Raw genomic sequence first — 16,731 nt, 5'->3', positions numbered from 1 at the left:
AGTGGTTAGTGATAATTGCTGGTTGGTATGGATTCAAAAATCTGAAGGGCCAGTTTCTATTATGTATTCCTCAATGACTCTAAGGCTACTTGCTCACAATTCTGATGAAAAATTATCAACTGAAAAGATTAATATCCTTTTTCCACTAATGCTGTGTAAAAGCAGAGTTTCTCCTGCATTTTATTTTTTTTTCAGATTCCCACCATCAACAATATTTTGCTTTAATGTAGTTTGTTGGGGATCCTCATTCTCCAACTGAGAACACCAATTAAAATGGCTGTTGGGGGCTAGCCAGAGGGAAGGGTGCAGAAAATACTTTATTCTGACTTTGACCACTCCTCTGTCATTTATTATCCCAAAGCATGCATGAAAATGAAGGCTGAAATATAACAGTAACAATTGCAAACATTAAAAAAAGAGAAATGGAGGGGAAGTTGGGCATAAAATCTGAAGGAAATAAATCTGAATATGGATTAAAAGGACTGAAAATCAGTTCCTGGTTAGCTTTGATTTTTGCTAGATATCAGTTGAGTTAAGTGAAGAGTGACAAGTCCAATAAAAACAAACTATATGAACAGACGTTTGCTAGCTTTGCAAGATACAGTCAATTACAGAGTGGATAGCTTAAAACCAAACTTTGCAATTAGGTGACTTCTCTTGCTTCAGGCAGATAATATTGGCCCAACCTTAATCCTAAATAAAACATTGAATTCTTTGACTGTCAGGGCACTGAAATTATTTGATGTATTCAGTGCTCTTTTATCCAGTTTCAATGAATACTGCAGAAACTGACAACCAATATACTGTAATAAGGATTAGTTAGATTTCAAATGTCAGTCCCTTCATAAGTATATTACCCAGTCTATATAAAATAAAGAACTGCTTATTTCATTTCAATGCTTTTTTCTACATCGAAGTTTTACCCTCAATCAGAGTCACAACAATTAAAAGACCAGTAACATTTGACATTTTGCCAAGCATCAGATAAATGCTAACATTTAATCAGTGTCATCTGGAAATGCATCAGTACAATGAGAACCCAAACAGGATTCCTCAATGCATCTGTGAAGAAACACCTCAGAGATGATCACTGAGATGTGAAGCAAACCCTAAATGCTCACAATCTATTGCAAGGGAAGGAAATTACTAAAATTACTGAAAATGCTGGCATCATCCCACTTTGCCAATAAGTCTAATAATGGGCCTTTATAAATAATATTAACACTAGATTTTTTTAAAGCTGCTATCTGTCACTCCACAAGATAGCTTCTGTTTGTGAAAAGCAATTTTCAACAGATATTTCCATTAACATATGTTCACGTCTTACTGGTTTAGGTCGGTATTCTCGAAGAAAGGATTTCATGTCTCCCCCTGTCATCAGCTCCAGCAGAATGAAGCGAGGGAGAGCCTGCAGGCTGACTCCTATACATCGCACAATGTTTTGATGGCAGAACTTACTGCAACAGAAGTAGTACATGTTTAGCATCACAATGAAAAGCATTGACCACTTCAATGACAAAAAATCAGCTCAATAGAAGTCTGAGAGAGATGTGGAAACAACTGCACTGGCAGGATTTCATTCACGGTAAATTTTATTTCAGCATCTATAGAAACATGTAGCCTTTGAGGTAAAAATGGCAAACTTTAATGAGACAAATGATGCAACATTACAGCTATTTGAAAAGTATAGGAAATGTCCAGATCCAAATGGCTGACATTTCGTGATCAGATTAAGTACGTACATCTCTATTGGTGTTTGAATAATGCAAGATCCATGTTTACTGGCTTAGGAATGGAGGTGTGTTTGGAAATAGTGAATGTAATCTTCAGAAGACAAAGAATGGTTGAAGGTTTCAGAAGCATACTTGGACAGGCAGATGAACAGGTAGACATGGTGGGTCAATTATCAGGCAGCTGGTTACGTAGGCAAGTGTAGTCCTGTTTGGTGGCACTTGTACCCACCATGGATGCAATCAACTAGCCACTTGCAATGGTGTCTGAGCTGATGACACTGGCACGGATCTTCTTGAAATAGATAATAGTTGATGAAGTGCTCTCTTTTAACAGAAAATTCCAAAATGTCTAGTAAATTTGATATGGGAATTGAGAATTTTCATTTAAAATGCTTTCCTTCATAGCTCCATATTTTCTGCTTTAGATTTATATAGCAAGGCATGTCCACAGCTTATCCTATGCTACTCAACTTGACACCATGTGGAAAAACTTCCCTGGGAACTGCTGAGGCTTTACAGGCTCAGGGTAAATCTAATTTAATTTAAATGTGAGTTAAAAATATGCTTTGAATGCTCATCTCGAAAGTTGACATCTTCTCTTGAAAGTTTCTTTAGGCTGTATTTAATGTTAATGAAATTCATTGCTATTGCAAGGGGCAGAGTGATGTCACACTGCAAAGTACAGTGCATTCATCCATACATATTATGAGTAGGGGTTGGCCATTCAGCCCTGGAAGCCTGGTTTGCCACTTCATGAGATCTTGGTTAATCTGGCGTAACATCAAATCTGCAATTCAGAAAATCTAGTAAAATCTTACATCATAAACATAAGAGATTCTGCAGGTGCTGGAAATCCAGAATAACACCCACCCACAAACTGTTGGAGGAACCCAGCAGGTCAGGCAGCATCTATGGAAATGAATAAACAGTTGACGTTTTGGGCTGAGACCCTTCACTAGGACTGGAAAGGAAGGGGAAGAAGCCAGAATAAGAAGGTGGGTGGAGCAGAAGGACTACAAGATAGAGGGTGATAGGTGAAGCCAGGTGGGTGGGGAAGGGGGGAAGCAAGAAGGAATCTAGGGTATTGAAAGTTGTTGAGGAGATCAACAGTATGCCTCATTTTTGCCATGGATATTCAGTCCCTCTACACTCTGTCTCCCAGCAGGAAGGCCTTGAAGCTCTCCGCTTCTTCCTAGACAACAGACCCGACCAGTTTCCCCTCCACTACCACCCTCCTCCATCTGGGCAGAATTAGTTCTCACACTCAACAATTTCTCTTTCAGCTTCTTCCACTTTCTCCAAGCTCAAAGTAAAGCCATGGGCTTCTGCAATGGCCTCAGCTATGTCTGCCTTTTCATTGGCCACATGGAACAGTCCATGTTTCAAGCCTTCCCCAGTAATGCTCCCAGACTCTTCCTACATTATACTGATGACTGCATGGGTGATGCTTCATGTATCCACAGCTTGGCCATACTTTTTCCACCCTATCTCCTGTAGAAATGCCATTTCCTTTTCCCAGAACATCCTTCTTCACAGAGCAGGGTTCTTTGCAGCAGACAAAAAGCTACATCTGCCTATTCACATCCTCCCTGACTTCCTTTCAGGCACCAAACACTCCTTTCAGGTGAGGCAACACCACCTCTGCATCTGCTGGGCTCTTCTCATGTATCCAGTGCTCCCAATGCCACCTCTGCTATGTTGGTGAGACCCGACATCGATTAGACACCTTCACTCCATCTGCAAAAAGCAGGTTTTCCCAGGGCCAACCATTTAAATTCCTATCCCCCTTCCCATTCTGACATGTCAATCCATGGCCTCCTCCACTGCCACGATGAAGCCCCTGTCTGGCTGGAGGAGCAACATTTCATATTCCATCTGGACAGCCTCTGACCTGATGGCATGAACATTGATTTCTCAAACTTTTCTGCCTCTTCCTTCCATTCTCCACTCTGGCTCCCCTCTTACCTCTTCTCTTCTCCTCCCATTCCCATCACATTACCCTGTTGCCCCTCCTCCTTCCCTTTCTCCCATGGTCTGCTCTCCTCTCCTATCCGATTCCCTGCTTCTCCTGCAGTTTATATTTTCCACCTCCAGCTTCTTAATTCCCCCACCCCCACCCACCTGGTTTCACCTATCATCTTCTAGCTTGTACTTCCCCTCACCCCCCCCCCCCACTTTCTTATTCTGGCTTCTCTCTCTTCCTTTGTAGTCCTGATGAAGGGTCTTGGTCTGAAACGTTGACTGCTTATTCATTTCCATAGATGCTGCCTGACCTGCTGAGTTGCTCCAGCATTTTCTGTGTGGTAATCTTACCTCCATTTGTCTATCTCTCCCTTAAAAATATTCAAAAAATTCCACTTTCATCACCCTTTGAGAAAAGGAATTCCAAAGATTCATAATCTCCAAAGAGAAAAATATACTTTATCACTTCTCTTAAAAGGATGACCCCTTACTAATGAATAACCCTTCCCAGATTTAGATTCAAACACAAGAGAAAATATCTCCACATCTATCCTGTCAAGTCCTCTTAGTATCTTAAATGTTTCAGTCATACCCCTCTCACTCTTCCAAACTGCAGTGGATACTACTTCAGCCTGTCCAAACTCTGCACATGAAACAACTAACTATTCCACGTAACAGATTGGCAAAACTCTTCCTTCAATAAAAAGAGGACATTCCAGATACAGCCTCATCTATACCCTATTGGAAACATACTCTTCATCCTTTTGTAATCACCTTACCTTTTCTAATTATACTTACTGCACCTTCTGGGAACAGCTTCTTCCCCTCTGCCATCAGAATTCAGAAAGGCCCATACCTCTCAATCCCTCTTACATCTTTGCTAATACCTTCAATATAATTCCCTCCCCACCCCCACAACTGTTTGTAAACTCCAGAATACATCCTGTAAAATCTAATCTATTTATATTGAGGTGGTTATTCCTACCTTCACATTTTGGCTGTGGTCTGGTTATTTAATCTGAGATCCGATCATTAATCACAAACCAGTAAAGGAAGAAAACCAACAATGGACAGTGGAAAAGCCTTGTTCTTGTAAAGATGAGGGCACCAAAAACCACTGAAGACGTTTGAATCAGGTTTCTATGCTCAAACTAACTTCAAAATATTGCCACATTGCTTAGATGACACAGCAGTTCCAGGAGTGTCTGAAATCATCCCCTTTGGGAGAACAATCTCCAGGCCAATCACTGAATTTGAGAATCATCCCTTCTTTTACAGAATCAACTGTTTTGAAACTATTAAAATGCTTTTTATTGTTTCTAGTCGTATACTTCTGGTGATTCTGCAGTCCTCATCAAAAGTTCAAAATACATTTATTATCGGAATACATACATATTATACAACATTAGGATTCATCTTCTAACAAGAAGCCACAAAACAAAGAAATCAAAAGAAGTTATTTAAAAAAAAAGCATCAAACATCCAACATGCAGAAAGAAAAAAACCAAATCGTGCAAACAATAAACGCAAGCAAATAACGTGCTGAACTGAAGTCCACAACGAGTTTGTTCGCAGACCTTTTGTTCAGTGCTGAAAAGAGCAGTGAGCCAAATCATCCCTCCCTCAACATAACCGTTCCAATCCGGCCTGGTGCCTAAATCGTCATCCAAACACTGGGTTCTGTCACTTCGATGTACTCTGGGGCCTGGATCCTTCTGCCTCAATTCAACCTGTGCCCAACCTTTCCGATTTGGCTCAGCGCTTACGTCAATCAAACGTTGGGTCTTTTTCACACTGGGCAACAGCCCACTGCCTTGCCTCGCCTCGGTTCTGCCTCATCAAATTGCCTCCAAGCCCAAGGGGATGTTACAGATCATTGCTTGCGGTGGGTCAGAGGTGGAGAGGATCAGTAACTTAAAATTTCAGCGGATCTGTCCTGCGTTCAGCACACAAGTGCCATGACAAAGAAAACACAGCAGTGCCTCTACTTTCTTAGAAGTGTGTGAAGATTCAGCGTGTCATCTAAAACTTCGACAAACTTCTATTGATGTGCTGTGGACGGTGTATTGACTGGTTGAATCAAGGCCTTGTATGGAAACACCAAGGCGCTTGGACAGAAAAGCCTACACAAAGTAATGGATGCATCCCAGTCAATCATGGGTAAAGCCATTGAGCAAATCTACATGCAACACACATAAAAGTTGCTGGTGAACGCAGCAGGCCAGGCAGCATCTGTAGGAAGAGGTGCAGTCGACGTTTCAGGCCGAGACCCTTCGTCAGGGTCTTGGCCTGAAACGTCGACTGCACCTCTTCCTACAGATGCTGCCTGGCCTGCTGCGTTCACCAGCAACTTTTATGTGTGTTGCTTGAATTTCCAGCATCTGCAGAATTCCTGTTGTTTGCGAGCAAATCTACATTGAGCATTGGTGCAGGAAAGCAGCATCCATCACCAAAGACCCTTGCCATCCAGGCCATACTCTCCTCTTGCTCCTGCCATGAAAAACACAGGAGCCTTAGAACCCACACCAGCAGGGTTATTACCTCTCAACCATCAGGCTCTTGAACTAGAGGGGATAAATTTACTCAACTTCACTCACCCCATCACTGAAATGTTCAATGGACTCACTTTCAACGATTCTTCAACTCATGTTCTCGATATTTGTTGCTTATTTATTTATTATTATTATTTTGGTTTTTTTTTGTTGTTTCTTTGTATGTGCTGAGTATGCCCACAGAAGAACGAATCTTGGGGTTGTATATGCTGACATATATGTACTTTAATAATAAAATTTACTTTGAACTTTTGAATATTGATTATACTGTGAACGCCTGCAAGAAAATGAATCTCAGGATTTTTTTCTGGTGATATATATGTACTTTGATAATAAATTTACTTTGAACTTTGAAAGCTCTAAATCTGTCAGAGTTTCAGGTGCCCAGAGTCACTGGTTTTCTTCGGCCTCAGTTTATTTATAGCCATCTAAAGGAGTGTTTTAACAGATTCTTCAATTAGACTAAAGGAGATCATGTTTGATTTGCCCATGTCATGGATCATCCTGCCAATATCTGAAAGAAAGTGTTGACCATTGTGTTTTTTGGGGCAAGGGAGTGGATTGGTATGAGAATTGGAGAGAAGAGTAAATGAGGGAAGACTTAAATAAAGCAGTAGTTTAGCAAGCAATCTTACTGTTTCCTCTTACTATTTTCTTCAGGCAATCTTACCTGATTATCAGTGCTTCCATCAAGAAATCCAGCTCATCCTGCTCAGAGCAAACTTCAGGCAGTGTCTAAAGGGAACAGAAGATCAGACAAGTGACATTTATCAACAGAATATAGCATATTTTCCCCACTAGACCCATGTATATCACTGTACAAAGTCACTTGTTGGCTTGGATAATTAGTGGCCAAAAGTAGGTGTATTTTGTCCTGCACTGGTAAAACAGAATTACCTGTCGTCTGCAGATGGTTTTTATACCTATGCTAAAAGCTGTTCACATTCTGTCTTCAAGGATACTGGCATGTAGCCATTCAATATTATCTCTAAAACCTGCTCATTTTTAGAACAACACCAATCTGCTATAACTGAAATCACTGACAGTATAGGTACACTTTTTGCTTGAATTTTTTTTTGCTGACAGCAAGTTGACTAGATTTAGTGGCTGGTATGATCTTTGGAATAGACCCTTAAAATGCTGTCTGCTTGCCCGCTATGATGTTGAGCAGGATCACTGGGTTTTCTGTGTTGGTTATCATTTTTTAAAATTTGGATTTAAATTTATCTGACGGTGGTGTCTGAAAAGAGGATGCTGTCCAAGTTGCATGCCATCTTGGACAATGTCTCCCATCCACTATATAATGGACTGGTTGGGCACAGGAGTACATTCAGCCAGAGACTCATTCCACCGAGATGCAACACAGAGCGTCATAGGAAGTCATTCCTGCCTGTGGCCATCAAACTTTACAACTCCTCCCTTGGAGGGTCAGACACCCTGAGCCAATAGGCTGGTCCTGGACTTATTTCCTGGCATAATTTACATATTACTATTTAATTACTTATGGTGCAACTGTAACGAAAACCAATTTCCCTCGGGATCAATGAAGTATGACTATGACTATGGATACACAGGTGTGTATTGGTAACAGTCAAAAACCACCCTTGCCCACATTGTCCTTGCATTTCAACTAATGTAGCAATTGTGTATGAAGTCAGAGCTGTAAGACTAATTTTGCCAATATCACATAACTTAAGTGTACTGTTGATAAGCTGACATTTCTCCCATCACCAGTATATACTCATGACCCTACATTATTTTGGGTCTGGGATCATTAGGTCATATGTACGATTCTGGAAGAAACCCCTGCTGCGGTCAACCCAAAAAATTCCATTGGCAAGAATAAAGAGTCAAGGGGTTTGGAAGCATATTGGCTGTGCAGACCACAGGAGGACAATTGAACAGGATCTTTCAAATATACAATATCTTCCTCCTCTAGTGTCCAACTAATTCTGGGATGAAGGTGCTTGGAGGAAGAGGAGAAGGGAAAGTACGAGTTTCATTCACAAGGCAATTCTTTGCTGCAACTTAAAAAAGGCTTGTAGAATTATTGTCATTCGCAAATGGTAGAATATTGTTGCTCAATTTCAGTGAGAAATTATATAGCTATAAGAACTAACAGAGCTCAGAACATGAGCCCAACTCATATGCCCGGTAGCAACACACACAAATGCTGGAGGACATCATCTGTGGATAGGAATAAGCAGTCAACACTTTGGGTTGAAACCTTTCATCCAGAATGAAAAGAAAGAAGGAAGAAATCAGAATAAGACAGTGGGGATAGGGGATGGAGTACAAGCTGGCAGGTAATTGTACATACTAGCTCAGTTTTACCATAAAATAAATGACATATTAACTTAATATGTGTTGGAAACCACTGTTTTTAATACTTTTCATAAGATGAATTAATGTAAGACTGAAGTTGTATTTTAATTATTTGTCCCTTTTAACAAACTCATGTATTTTTCTCAATATGTGGTGGTCTGTCCTCACTTAATGGTACAGTTAACAGTTAAACTATCACCTTTCTCATTTTTCACACATAATGATTGGTTTATTTTATCTAAGGAATTTTCTTATCTCGGTTATAAAGGTGATGGATTTTTCAGAGGTGCCATCTTTCCTTTTCTTTCATCTTCACATTAATTGCTGTTCACTCACCTCTTTGCTTCATTTCTCAGCAAATTATTTAGTTTGCTTAGTATTTGTATATTTGTTTGTACTTAAAATAAACGATCGGTAAGAGTTTAAGACTGCTCATTCTTTCCTGACTCCTGGAAGAACCCTAAGGATCAGAAAATAAACAGAGATCCAACAGATGCAACCTTACATTGCAGCTTATTTTTCAATATAGCATCAGGATATAAAGGCTCATGGAATAAAAATAATCAGTGATGTGCTTGGGCTGTAGGCATTACATTACCCCATCTGTTCTCATATTCGACAGAATTTAGTCAAAGATGGATTTTCTAGCTTTCTTCCAACTTAACTGGCATTTCTAAAGGAATCACTGAAGAGGAAGAAAGTAAACAATTGAGAGGGAAACAACTGATGGCAGGTGGGTGAAAGGCAGGCAGCTGTTGGCAAGAGATTTTGCATAACGGACTCTAGCCAAGTTGGCAACTAAGACTACATCATATCCATCAGCACAGCAGAAACAGATAAACTCGCAGTTCCGACGAAGGGTCTTTGACCTGAAATGTTAACTCTGTTTACGTTTCCATCAATGTCACCAGACTTCCCTGTGATTACAAGATTTTGCTTATTTTAGATAATTTTGTGAATATTCGGTTTGTGACAAATGACTTTTGATGTTCTGCATCTATGGTCACATTTGTTTTACCATATCGGAGACAACCTCGTCCCCAGTCCTCCCTCCTGTATTGTTTCACTTTCCATGTTCTACATTCTAACGGGCTCTTAACTTGAAACATTAGCTCTCTTTCTTTTCCCACAGATATAACCTGACTTGAGGAGTATTTCAAGCATTTCCATTTTTATTGCATATTATTTTTCTCATGGTAACTTATGGAGACCTTAAGTAGAGTAATAGAAAAGTCTAACACAGGAACCTGCCATAGTGTCTGCGCCAACCATGATGCTAAATTAAACTAATCCCATCTGCTTGTGCAGGGCCTATATTCCTCCATTGCCTGCCTGGATAAAAGTCTCTTCAAAGAACTTGCTTTCATCACCTTCCCCAGCAGCCCACGCCAGACCACACTCTGTCTAGAAAACCTGCTTCGTAATTCTCATTTACTGCAGAGTTTTCTTCTCTCAGCTTAAAGGTATGCTCTCTTGTATTTGATATTTTTATCCTGGGATATAGACCCTGATTATCTACTCTCTCATAATTTTAGACACTTCTATCAGGATGCTCCTCTGACACTCCAGGGAAAATATTCCAAGTCTGTCCTCATAGTCAGTACTCTGTAAACCAGGCAACAGCCTGAAAGTGAAGCAAGAAATGATGAAATCATGTGGGATTGTTGCATTCGTATGGGAAATGCTGATCCTGAGGCCAGAGTTCATCATTTCCCAGGAAAGAATCATGCAGAGTTTGGAAGCTAGGAGGCTGGCTTAGTTGATGGAATCAGTCCTTACAATTTACATCCTGAAGTATGCAATGAGCACTCGAGGCAATCTGTTTCCTTTACATTATTACAGAACAGATTGCAAACATTAGATTATGAAGAAAAAAACTCATGCTGTTATGGTTTACATCCACTGCTGTTTTCGATATTTTAACCAATATTAGTCATTTTCTAAATTCTTTATTGCTGGGAAATGAGGAAGTGCATTCCTAAAACAATTCACTTCCTGCAAAACAAATGAGTTTTGGATAATAACCGCGATGTGATTTTTGAAAGGTAATATCAGTGTAGCCATTATCAAAATGAGCAGCCCAGAGTCAACACTGTTTACAAATGCCTCAGTAAATTCTACCATTAAACTTACACTCAAATCTAATGGGAAGAACTTTTATAACCATGAAATAAAACAAACGAGCTTATTAAAAACAAAACAGTTTTGTTTCACATCAGCACTGTAAACAAAAGCTCTATTAATCCGAGACACTATTTTGTTTTAATCAGCAATTTACATTAGAAATACCTTCTATAATGCTTTCAAGCAAAATTTCTTGCTGTATGTAAATTCAACTTATGCATTCCTAACATTGGTCTGAAATGGGTTAATTTTATTCAACCCCTTTTCTCCATTTTCCTTTGGAATATATAAGCCTAAAATCTCTGGAGACGTAAACAGAAAGGAAATTACAGGTAGCCTGTCATTTTCTGATTGTGTGCTACAAGAACCCAGGATAACTGGATACCTGTGTCCACTGGGTGTCCTTTTGAAAGATGAGCCTTAATGGGGTCGATATGCAAGCGGCCATACTCTGGGCCTAGACAATAATATTTTATAAAGCTGTTACTTTATAAATCAGAACTTAGATTATATCTACATCATTGTCTCAGGACTACATGATTCACGTGAAAGGTGCATTAAGTTCAAGTTTAAGCTGTTTAAGTTCATTGTCATTCAACCGTATACATGTATACCGCCAAATGGAGTAACATTTCTCCAACCAAGGTGCACCACACGGTGCATTTAATTCATGAACAATACAATATTACCACAAATAAATTAACAAATAATAAAATATATTCCAGAAGATTGATATTTAGCATAAGGTCCCATTTACAACACGAGCTAAAAAGTAAATAGTATTAGTGCTTCATTCATGTGGAGACCTAGGTGGTAGCAGAGAGGTCAGTAGTCTCATAGTCTGGGGGAAGAAACTGTTTCAGTACTGCTTGGATGCCAATTGTGCTGGTGGGTATTATGGAGGAGTTAATACACTGTTCACATAATCATTTCGTTGTGAAGAAGAAACAGGTATGCCAGGCAAAGAAGACCTTTCAAATTATTGTCATTGCTATTACTGGTAGACTAGGAGACTAGCAGGCAAGTCTGATTCCTTCCCTGTTTTAAATGAGTTTGAACTTGGGGAGATGGTATCCACCTAGCAGCTTCTCTTTATTTTGATGAATAGGGCAAATGTGGAAAGCTCCTTTATCCATTTCCAGCAGAATCAAGGGTGAACAATGGCAGATAAAATTCAATCTGGAGAAGTGTGAAGTGAGACACTTTGGAAGGTTGACCTTGAAAGGAGAGTAGAAGGTTAATGGCAGGATTCTTAGCAGTACGGAGGAACAGAGAAATTTTGGGGTCGAAGACAAATAAATCCCTCAAAGTTGCCACATAACTTGATAGGGTGGTGCGTTGGCCTTCATTAGTTGGGAGATTGATCTCAAAAGCCATGAGGTCAATTTGCAGCTCTGTTAAACTCTTGTTAGACCACACCTTGAATATTTTGTTCAGTTTTGGTCACTTCACTAAGAGAAGGGATGTGATGTATTTCAAAGTGGGTGTAGAGGAGATTTACCAGGATACTGACTGGATTAGAGGACATGTCTTATGAGGAAAGGATGAGCAATTTTGGGCTTTTCAGTTCAGAGCGAAGGCGGCTGAGAGTCGACTTTCTAGAGGAGTACAGGATTATAGGATCATAGACTGAGTCGAGAGCCAACATCTTTTTCCCAGAGTGGCAATGGCAATCAGAGGACATCAGTTTAAAGTGAGTGGGGGAAAGTTTAGGGGATATGTCAGAACTAGGTTTTCTTTTCACAAAGAGAGTGGTAGGGTCTGGGATGCATTGCCCAGAGTGGTAGAAGAGGCTGATACAAAAGGGAAGAACATACCAAATGTATAGGCAAAAACAAAAACAAATGGACAATAGTTTTCTCTTGCATCTTCTGAATGAAATACAAGCCAAAACATTAGATATCAAAGTAACCAATGATTTGCTGACCAACCAAACTTGGTGCTTGAGTACGTTTTTCATTTAGTGGCTTGGAAGTGGAGTGGTGTTGAGAGACAGAAAACTCTGGTGCAAATTCATATGTCATTCTTCACCACAACTGTGCCAACAATGTTTTCCTGTTGGGTATTTATGACTAGCTTCAAGTTGTGTTAAGTTTTCTACTATCTAAAAGAAAGCTTAAGCTTGAACATTTGTGCAATTGGAACAGATGTTGTTCTTGTTCAGTGAACTTCACAATCAGCGCACATCAAAGTTTGCAATGCTTTTCTTCATTTCATTTCACAACTTCACAGAACAATTTGTTGCCATTTTTATTAGCTTTAGTTCTCTTTATTAAAATAAAACACATTTTTATTAAGATCAACACACAAAGTGCTGGAGAACCTAAGAAGATCAGGCAGCATCTATGGAGGGGAATAAACAGTTGTGTTCATGATTTATTTCTGAACTATATGCATCAAATCTACAGATTGTATGTATGGTACCTAAATATTAGGCTGGTTCTTTTTTTAAATGATAATCAAATGCCAGCAATACCAACACTTGTTCATAGAGTTTCCCAGATTAGGCTTGATAGTCTCTCATGCACAAGTATGATGCATTTGTTGTAAGCTATGCCCTTTGATGCAAGCACCACGTCAACTTCACTCTATCCCTTATAGTTTCCCCCAATTATTGTTTTGTTATTTAGAGATACTGTGTGGAACAGGCTGTTCCAGCCCGAAGACCCACCCTGTCCAGCAACGCACAAATGCACCCAAACACTCTCCTAATCAAAGGCCAGTTTACAATGACCAGTTAACCTATAAACTGGCATGTCTTTGGACTGTGGAAGGGAACTGCAGCTTCCGGAGAAAACGCACGCAGTCACGGGGAGAATGTACAAGCTCCTTACAGACGCCACTGGAATTGCACCCTGAACTCCGACACCCCGAACTGTAGTTGAGTCACGGTAACTGCTACTCAACCATGGTGCCCAATCTCTTACCACTCTATTTCTTTCTTCCAGTACTCCCTCTCTTCCTGTCACCATAGCTCCAATTCTTTTCCATTCCTAATATTCCAACCCAGTAAAATCCTTGGAGAACCCAAGCAGATTATATGTGGGGAGCAGTCCTAAAGTCCAGGCATACAGAGATCAGCTGAAAGCTGTGGCCTACTTTTGTATAATGCCTGAGCAGAGGCATGAAGAAATTAAAGAACTGTAACATTGGAATGACTTAGAGTGGGTATTCAGGACTACTTCATACAGGACACACGTTGTGTGATAATTATATGAGCCATCTGGTAAACATACTGTTATTCTGTTTTACACTGACAGCTTCTTCAGTCTGCTCCCCATTAGTGCACAGTTCTCTGCTACTTCTAGTCACCATCTATTGCCAGGCATAACTTTAAGGTGTTCTGAGTTCTTTTGACAAGGTGACGAGAGAAATTGATGAGGGTAGGGCTATGGATGTTATCTGCATGGATTCTAGTAAGCTCTTTGACAAAGTCCCTCTTGGGAGGCTAATCAAGAAGATTAAGATGCATGGGATCTGTGGCGAATTGGCTGCTTAGATTCAGAAATGGCTTGCTCATAGAAGACAGAGGGCAGTGGTTGAAGGGACTTGTCTAAGGTGGAGTTACGCAGGGATCTGTGTTAGGACCGCTACTGTTTGTAATGTATATATGTGACCTGAATGAAAATGTAGATGGGTGGGATGATACCAAGATTGGTGGCGTTGTGGATAGTCTTGAAGACTGGCAAAGAATACAGTACAATATAGATCAATCGCAGATATGGGCTGAGAAATGGCAGATGGAGTTTAACCCAGATAAATGTGTGGAGTTGCATTCTTTAATACTGTTGCTGAGCAGAGAGATCTTGAGATCCAAGTTCATAGCTCCTTGAAAGTGGCTACACAGGTCGATGGGGTGGTTAAGAAGGCTTATGGAAAGCTTGCTTTTGCTAGTTGAGGCATTGAGTTCAAAAGTCAGGAGGTTGTGTTGCAACTTTATAAAACTCTGGTTAGGCCACATCTGGAGTACTGTATACATTTTTGGTCTCCCCAAAGGAGGAAGGAGGTTGAGGCTTTAGAGAGGCTGCAAAGGCGGTTTACCAGGATGCTGCCTGGTTTAGAGGGCATGTGCGATCATAAGAGGTTGGATAAATGGGTTGTTTTCTCAGGTGCGTTGGAAGCTGAAGGGAGATCTGATTGAGGTTTACAAGATTATGAGAGGCATAGATAGATAGAGAGTATCTGGGTTGAAGTGCCTTATGCCAGAGGGCATGCATTGAAGGTGAGAGGGGGTAGGTTCAAGGGGGATGTGGGGGGTGGCTGTTACTCAGAGTTGTGGATGCTTGGAATACACTGTCTGATATGGTGGTAGAGGCAAATACAGTAGAGGCTTTTAAGAGATGTTTGGATAGGCACATAGGTGTATGGAAGGTGGAGGGATATGGACATGGTGTAGGTAGGAGGGATTGGTGTTTGGGTACAATTCTTACAAACTAATTGAACATACCAACGACTTGCAGATGAACGAGTTGTCTGTCACAAAAACTAAAGGTTGAGTAATGAATTCTACTTTCTTCTGTCACCCTGTCTCTATCCTTGTCATTCCTAACAATCTTCAAAGCTTTTTAGTATTGATACTGTTTTGCTACTAGTTGACATTTTCTGCATGTGATGTTTTTCAGTTACCTTTGCTAGAACAAAGATAATCTGAAAGCTTCTGTGGACAGAGATTCCAGCCACCCGAAATTAATACTATGAGGGGTGTCTCTCTGAGTACACAACCATCCCAACTATTGATTAATCAACTGTACCTGTAACCATGTTTGGTCTGCTATGTGACAAAATCAGTTTAGTCTGCCAGCTTCCTTGAAATCAATTGCAATGGTGCAAATAACTTAGCCAGTGTTGTCTGGGTTGATGCAAGCAAATTAACACAACCCAATTGTCTTTTGTTGATTAAACATGGGCCTACATGACCTCCTTGTTTACTTCTTCATAGCAAGAAGCTGAGCAAGGAGTATTTGTTAGAAGTTTAACATTGTCACACACAACTCTGACCCATTTGGAAAGTCCATGCTACTGTGCTAGGAAGAGGAGGTTAGTAATAATTCTCTTGGGTCCTGGACAGTGAATATCGATCACAGCAAGTGCTGTTTAAAAAGAGTATTGAAAATGGGCATTTGAGAACTGCACTAGCTTATTATATGCCAGGGGACTTTATTTCTCTGCCTCTTTTTTTAAAAGGAAAGGTTGCAGTAGCTTCTGTAAACTTGTCATCTGCAAGTCATATCAGTAGATCAAGAACTGAAAGGCTCAATTATTCTTAATCACTACCTCAGCATAGCAATACCAGTACCTGAATATAACTTTAACCTCGTTATACAATGATTTTTTGTTCCAATTTTGTACTTACTTGTAAAAACTGTGTATGATTTTTATGTTTTTTCTTGTGAATGCTGCATATCTGATGCTAAATGCATGTGATGCTGCTGCAAGTTTTTCACTGCATACATATGGTGTATATGGTGCATATGACAATAAACATGACTTTGTCTTTGAAAATAACTTTCACCCATTTCAAACGTGCAAATTAGATGTTGTATAAACCTGAGTCACCAGATACAATCCTAAAATTGTACAACTCACTTTAAGGAATTACTTTCCCTGTTTCCAGCTACTTATCTTGGTAGAATCTAACCTGTCTACCAACAGAATCTCGGGACTAAAAAGCTCACATCTGCTCCCCTATTTGTCCATTGCTGGCTGGGTAGCAGGTGAATGCCAGTAATATGAATCCGCCAAGGCAGTAACATAGTCCATCATGGGAAGAAGAAAAGGTGCTGGTGAAAGAAAGGAAAACAAAGATGAAGAAAGACAGTGAAGATAAATAGAGGAGGCGAGGAAAGATGGGAGAAACAGAGAGTGGAGGAAAATTGAAAGGACAGGTGAAATAGTCTCCTGTTTGAGTCCAGTTACTGCACATATTTTAATCAGAAGCAGGGAACAGGTAATCAAGGTACTATGAAGAAAGAAGGAGGAATATAAAACAATATCCATCAATGCTAAAAAAAAAAGTACAAGCTTAACTAATGGGG

General features: G+C 40.0%; 1 protein-coding gene across 3 annotated transcripts in view; it reads right to left on the bottom strand.

Annotated features, from left to right (window-relative positions):
* Positions 1 to 16,731, bottom strand: part of LOC134350426 (ALK tyrosine kinase receptor-like) — a 1,308,522-nt gene that overhangs the window by 45,943 nt on the left and 1,245,848 nt on the right. For all 3 annotated transcript variants that reach the window (XM_063055604.1, XM_063055603.1, XM_063055605.1), the window contains 2 exons: positions 6,918 to 6,982; positions 1,328 to 1,457 (listed from right to left, as the gene is read on the bottom strand). In XM_063055604.1, coding sequence (XP_062911674.1) covers positions 1,328 to 1,457; positions 6,918 to 6,982 — 195 coding nt within the window. The remainder of the gene's footprint in view (positions 1 to 1,327; positions 1,458 to 6,917; positions 6,983 to 16,731) is intronic.

This window comes from Mobula hypostoma, chromosome 8, assembly GCF_963921235.1.
Source record: "Mobula hypostoma chromosome 8, sMobHyp1.1, whole genome shotgun sequence".
In the NCBI taxonomy this organism is placed as follows: domain Eukaryota; kingdom Metazoa; phylum Chordata; class Chondrichthyes; order Myliobatiformes; family Myliobatidae; genus Mobula; species Mobula hypostoma.
Note: the sequence above shows the minus strand (reverse complement) of the source record. Positions and strands in the feature narration are given on the sequence as shown.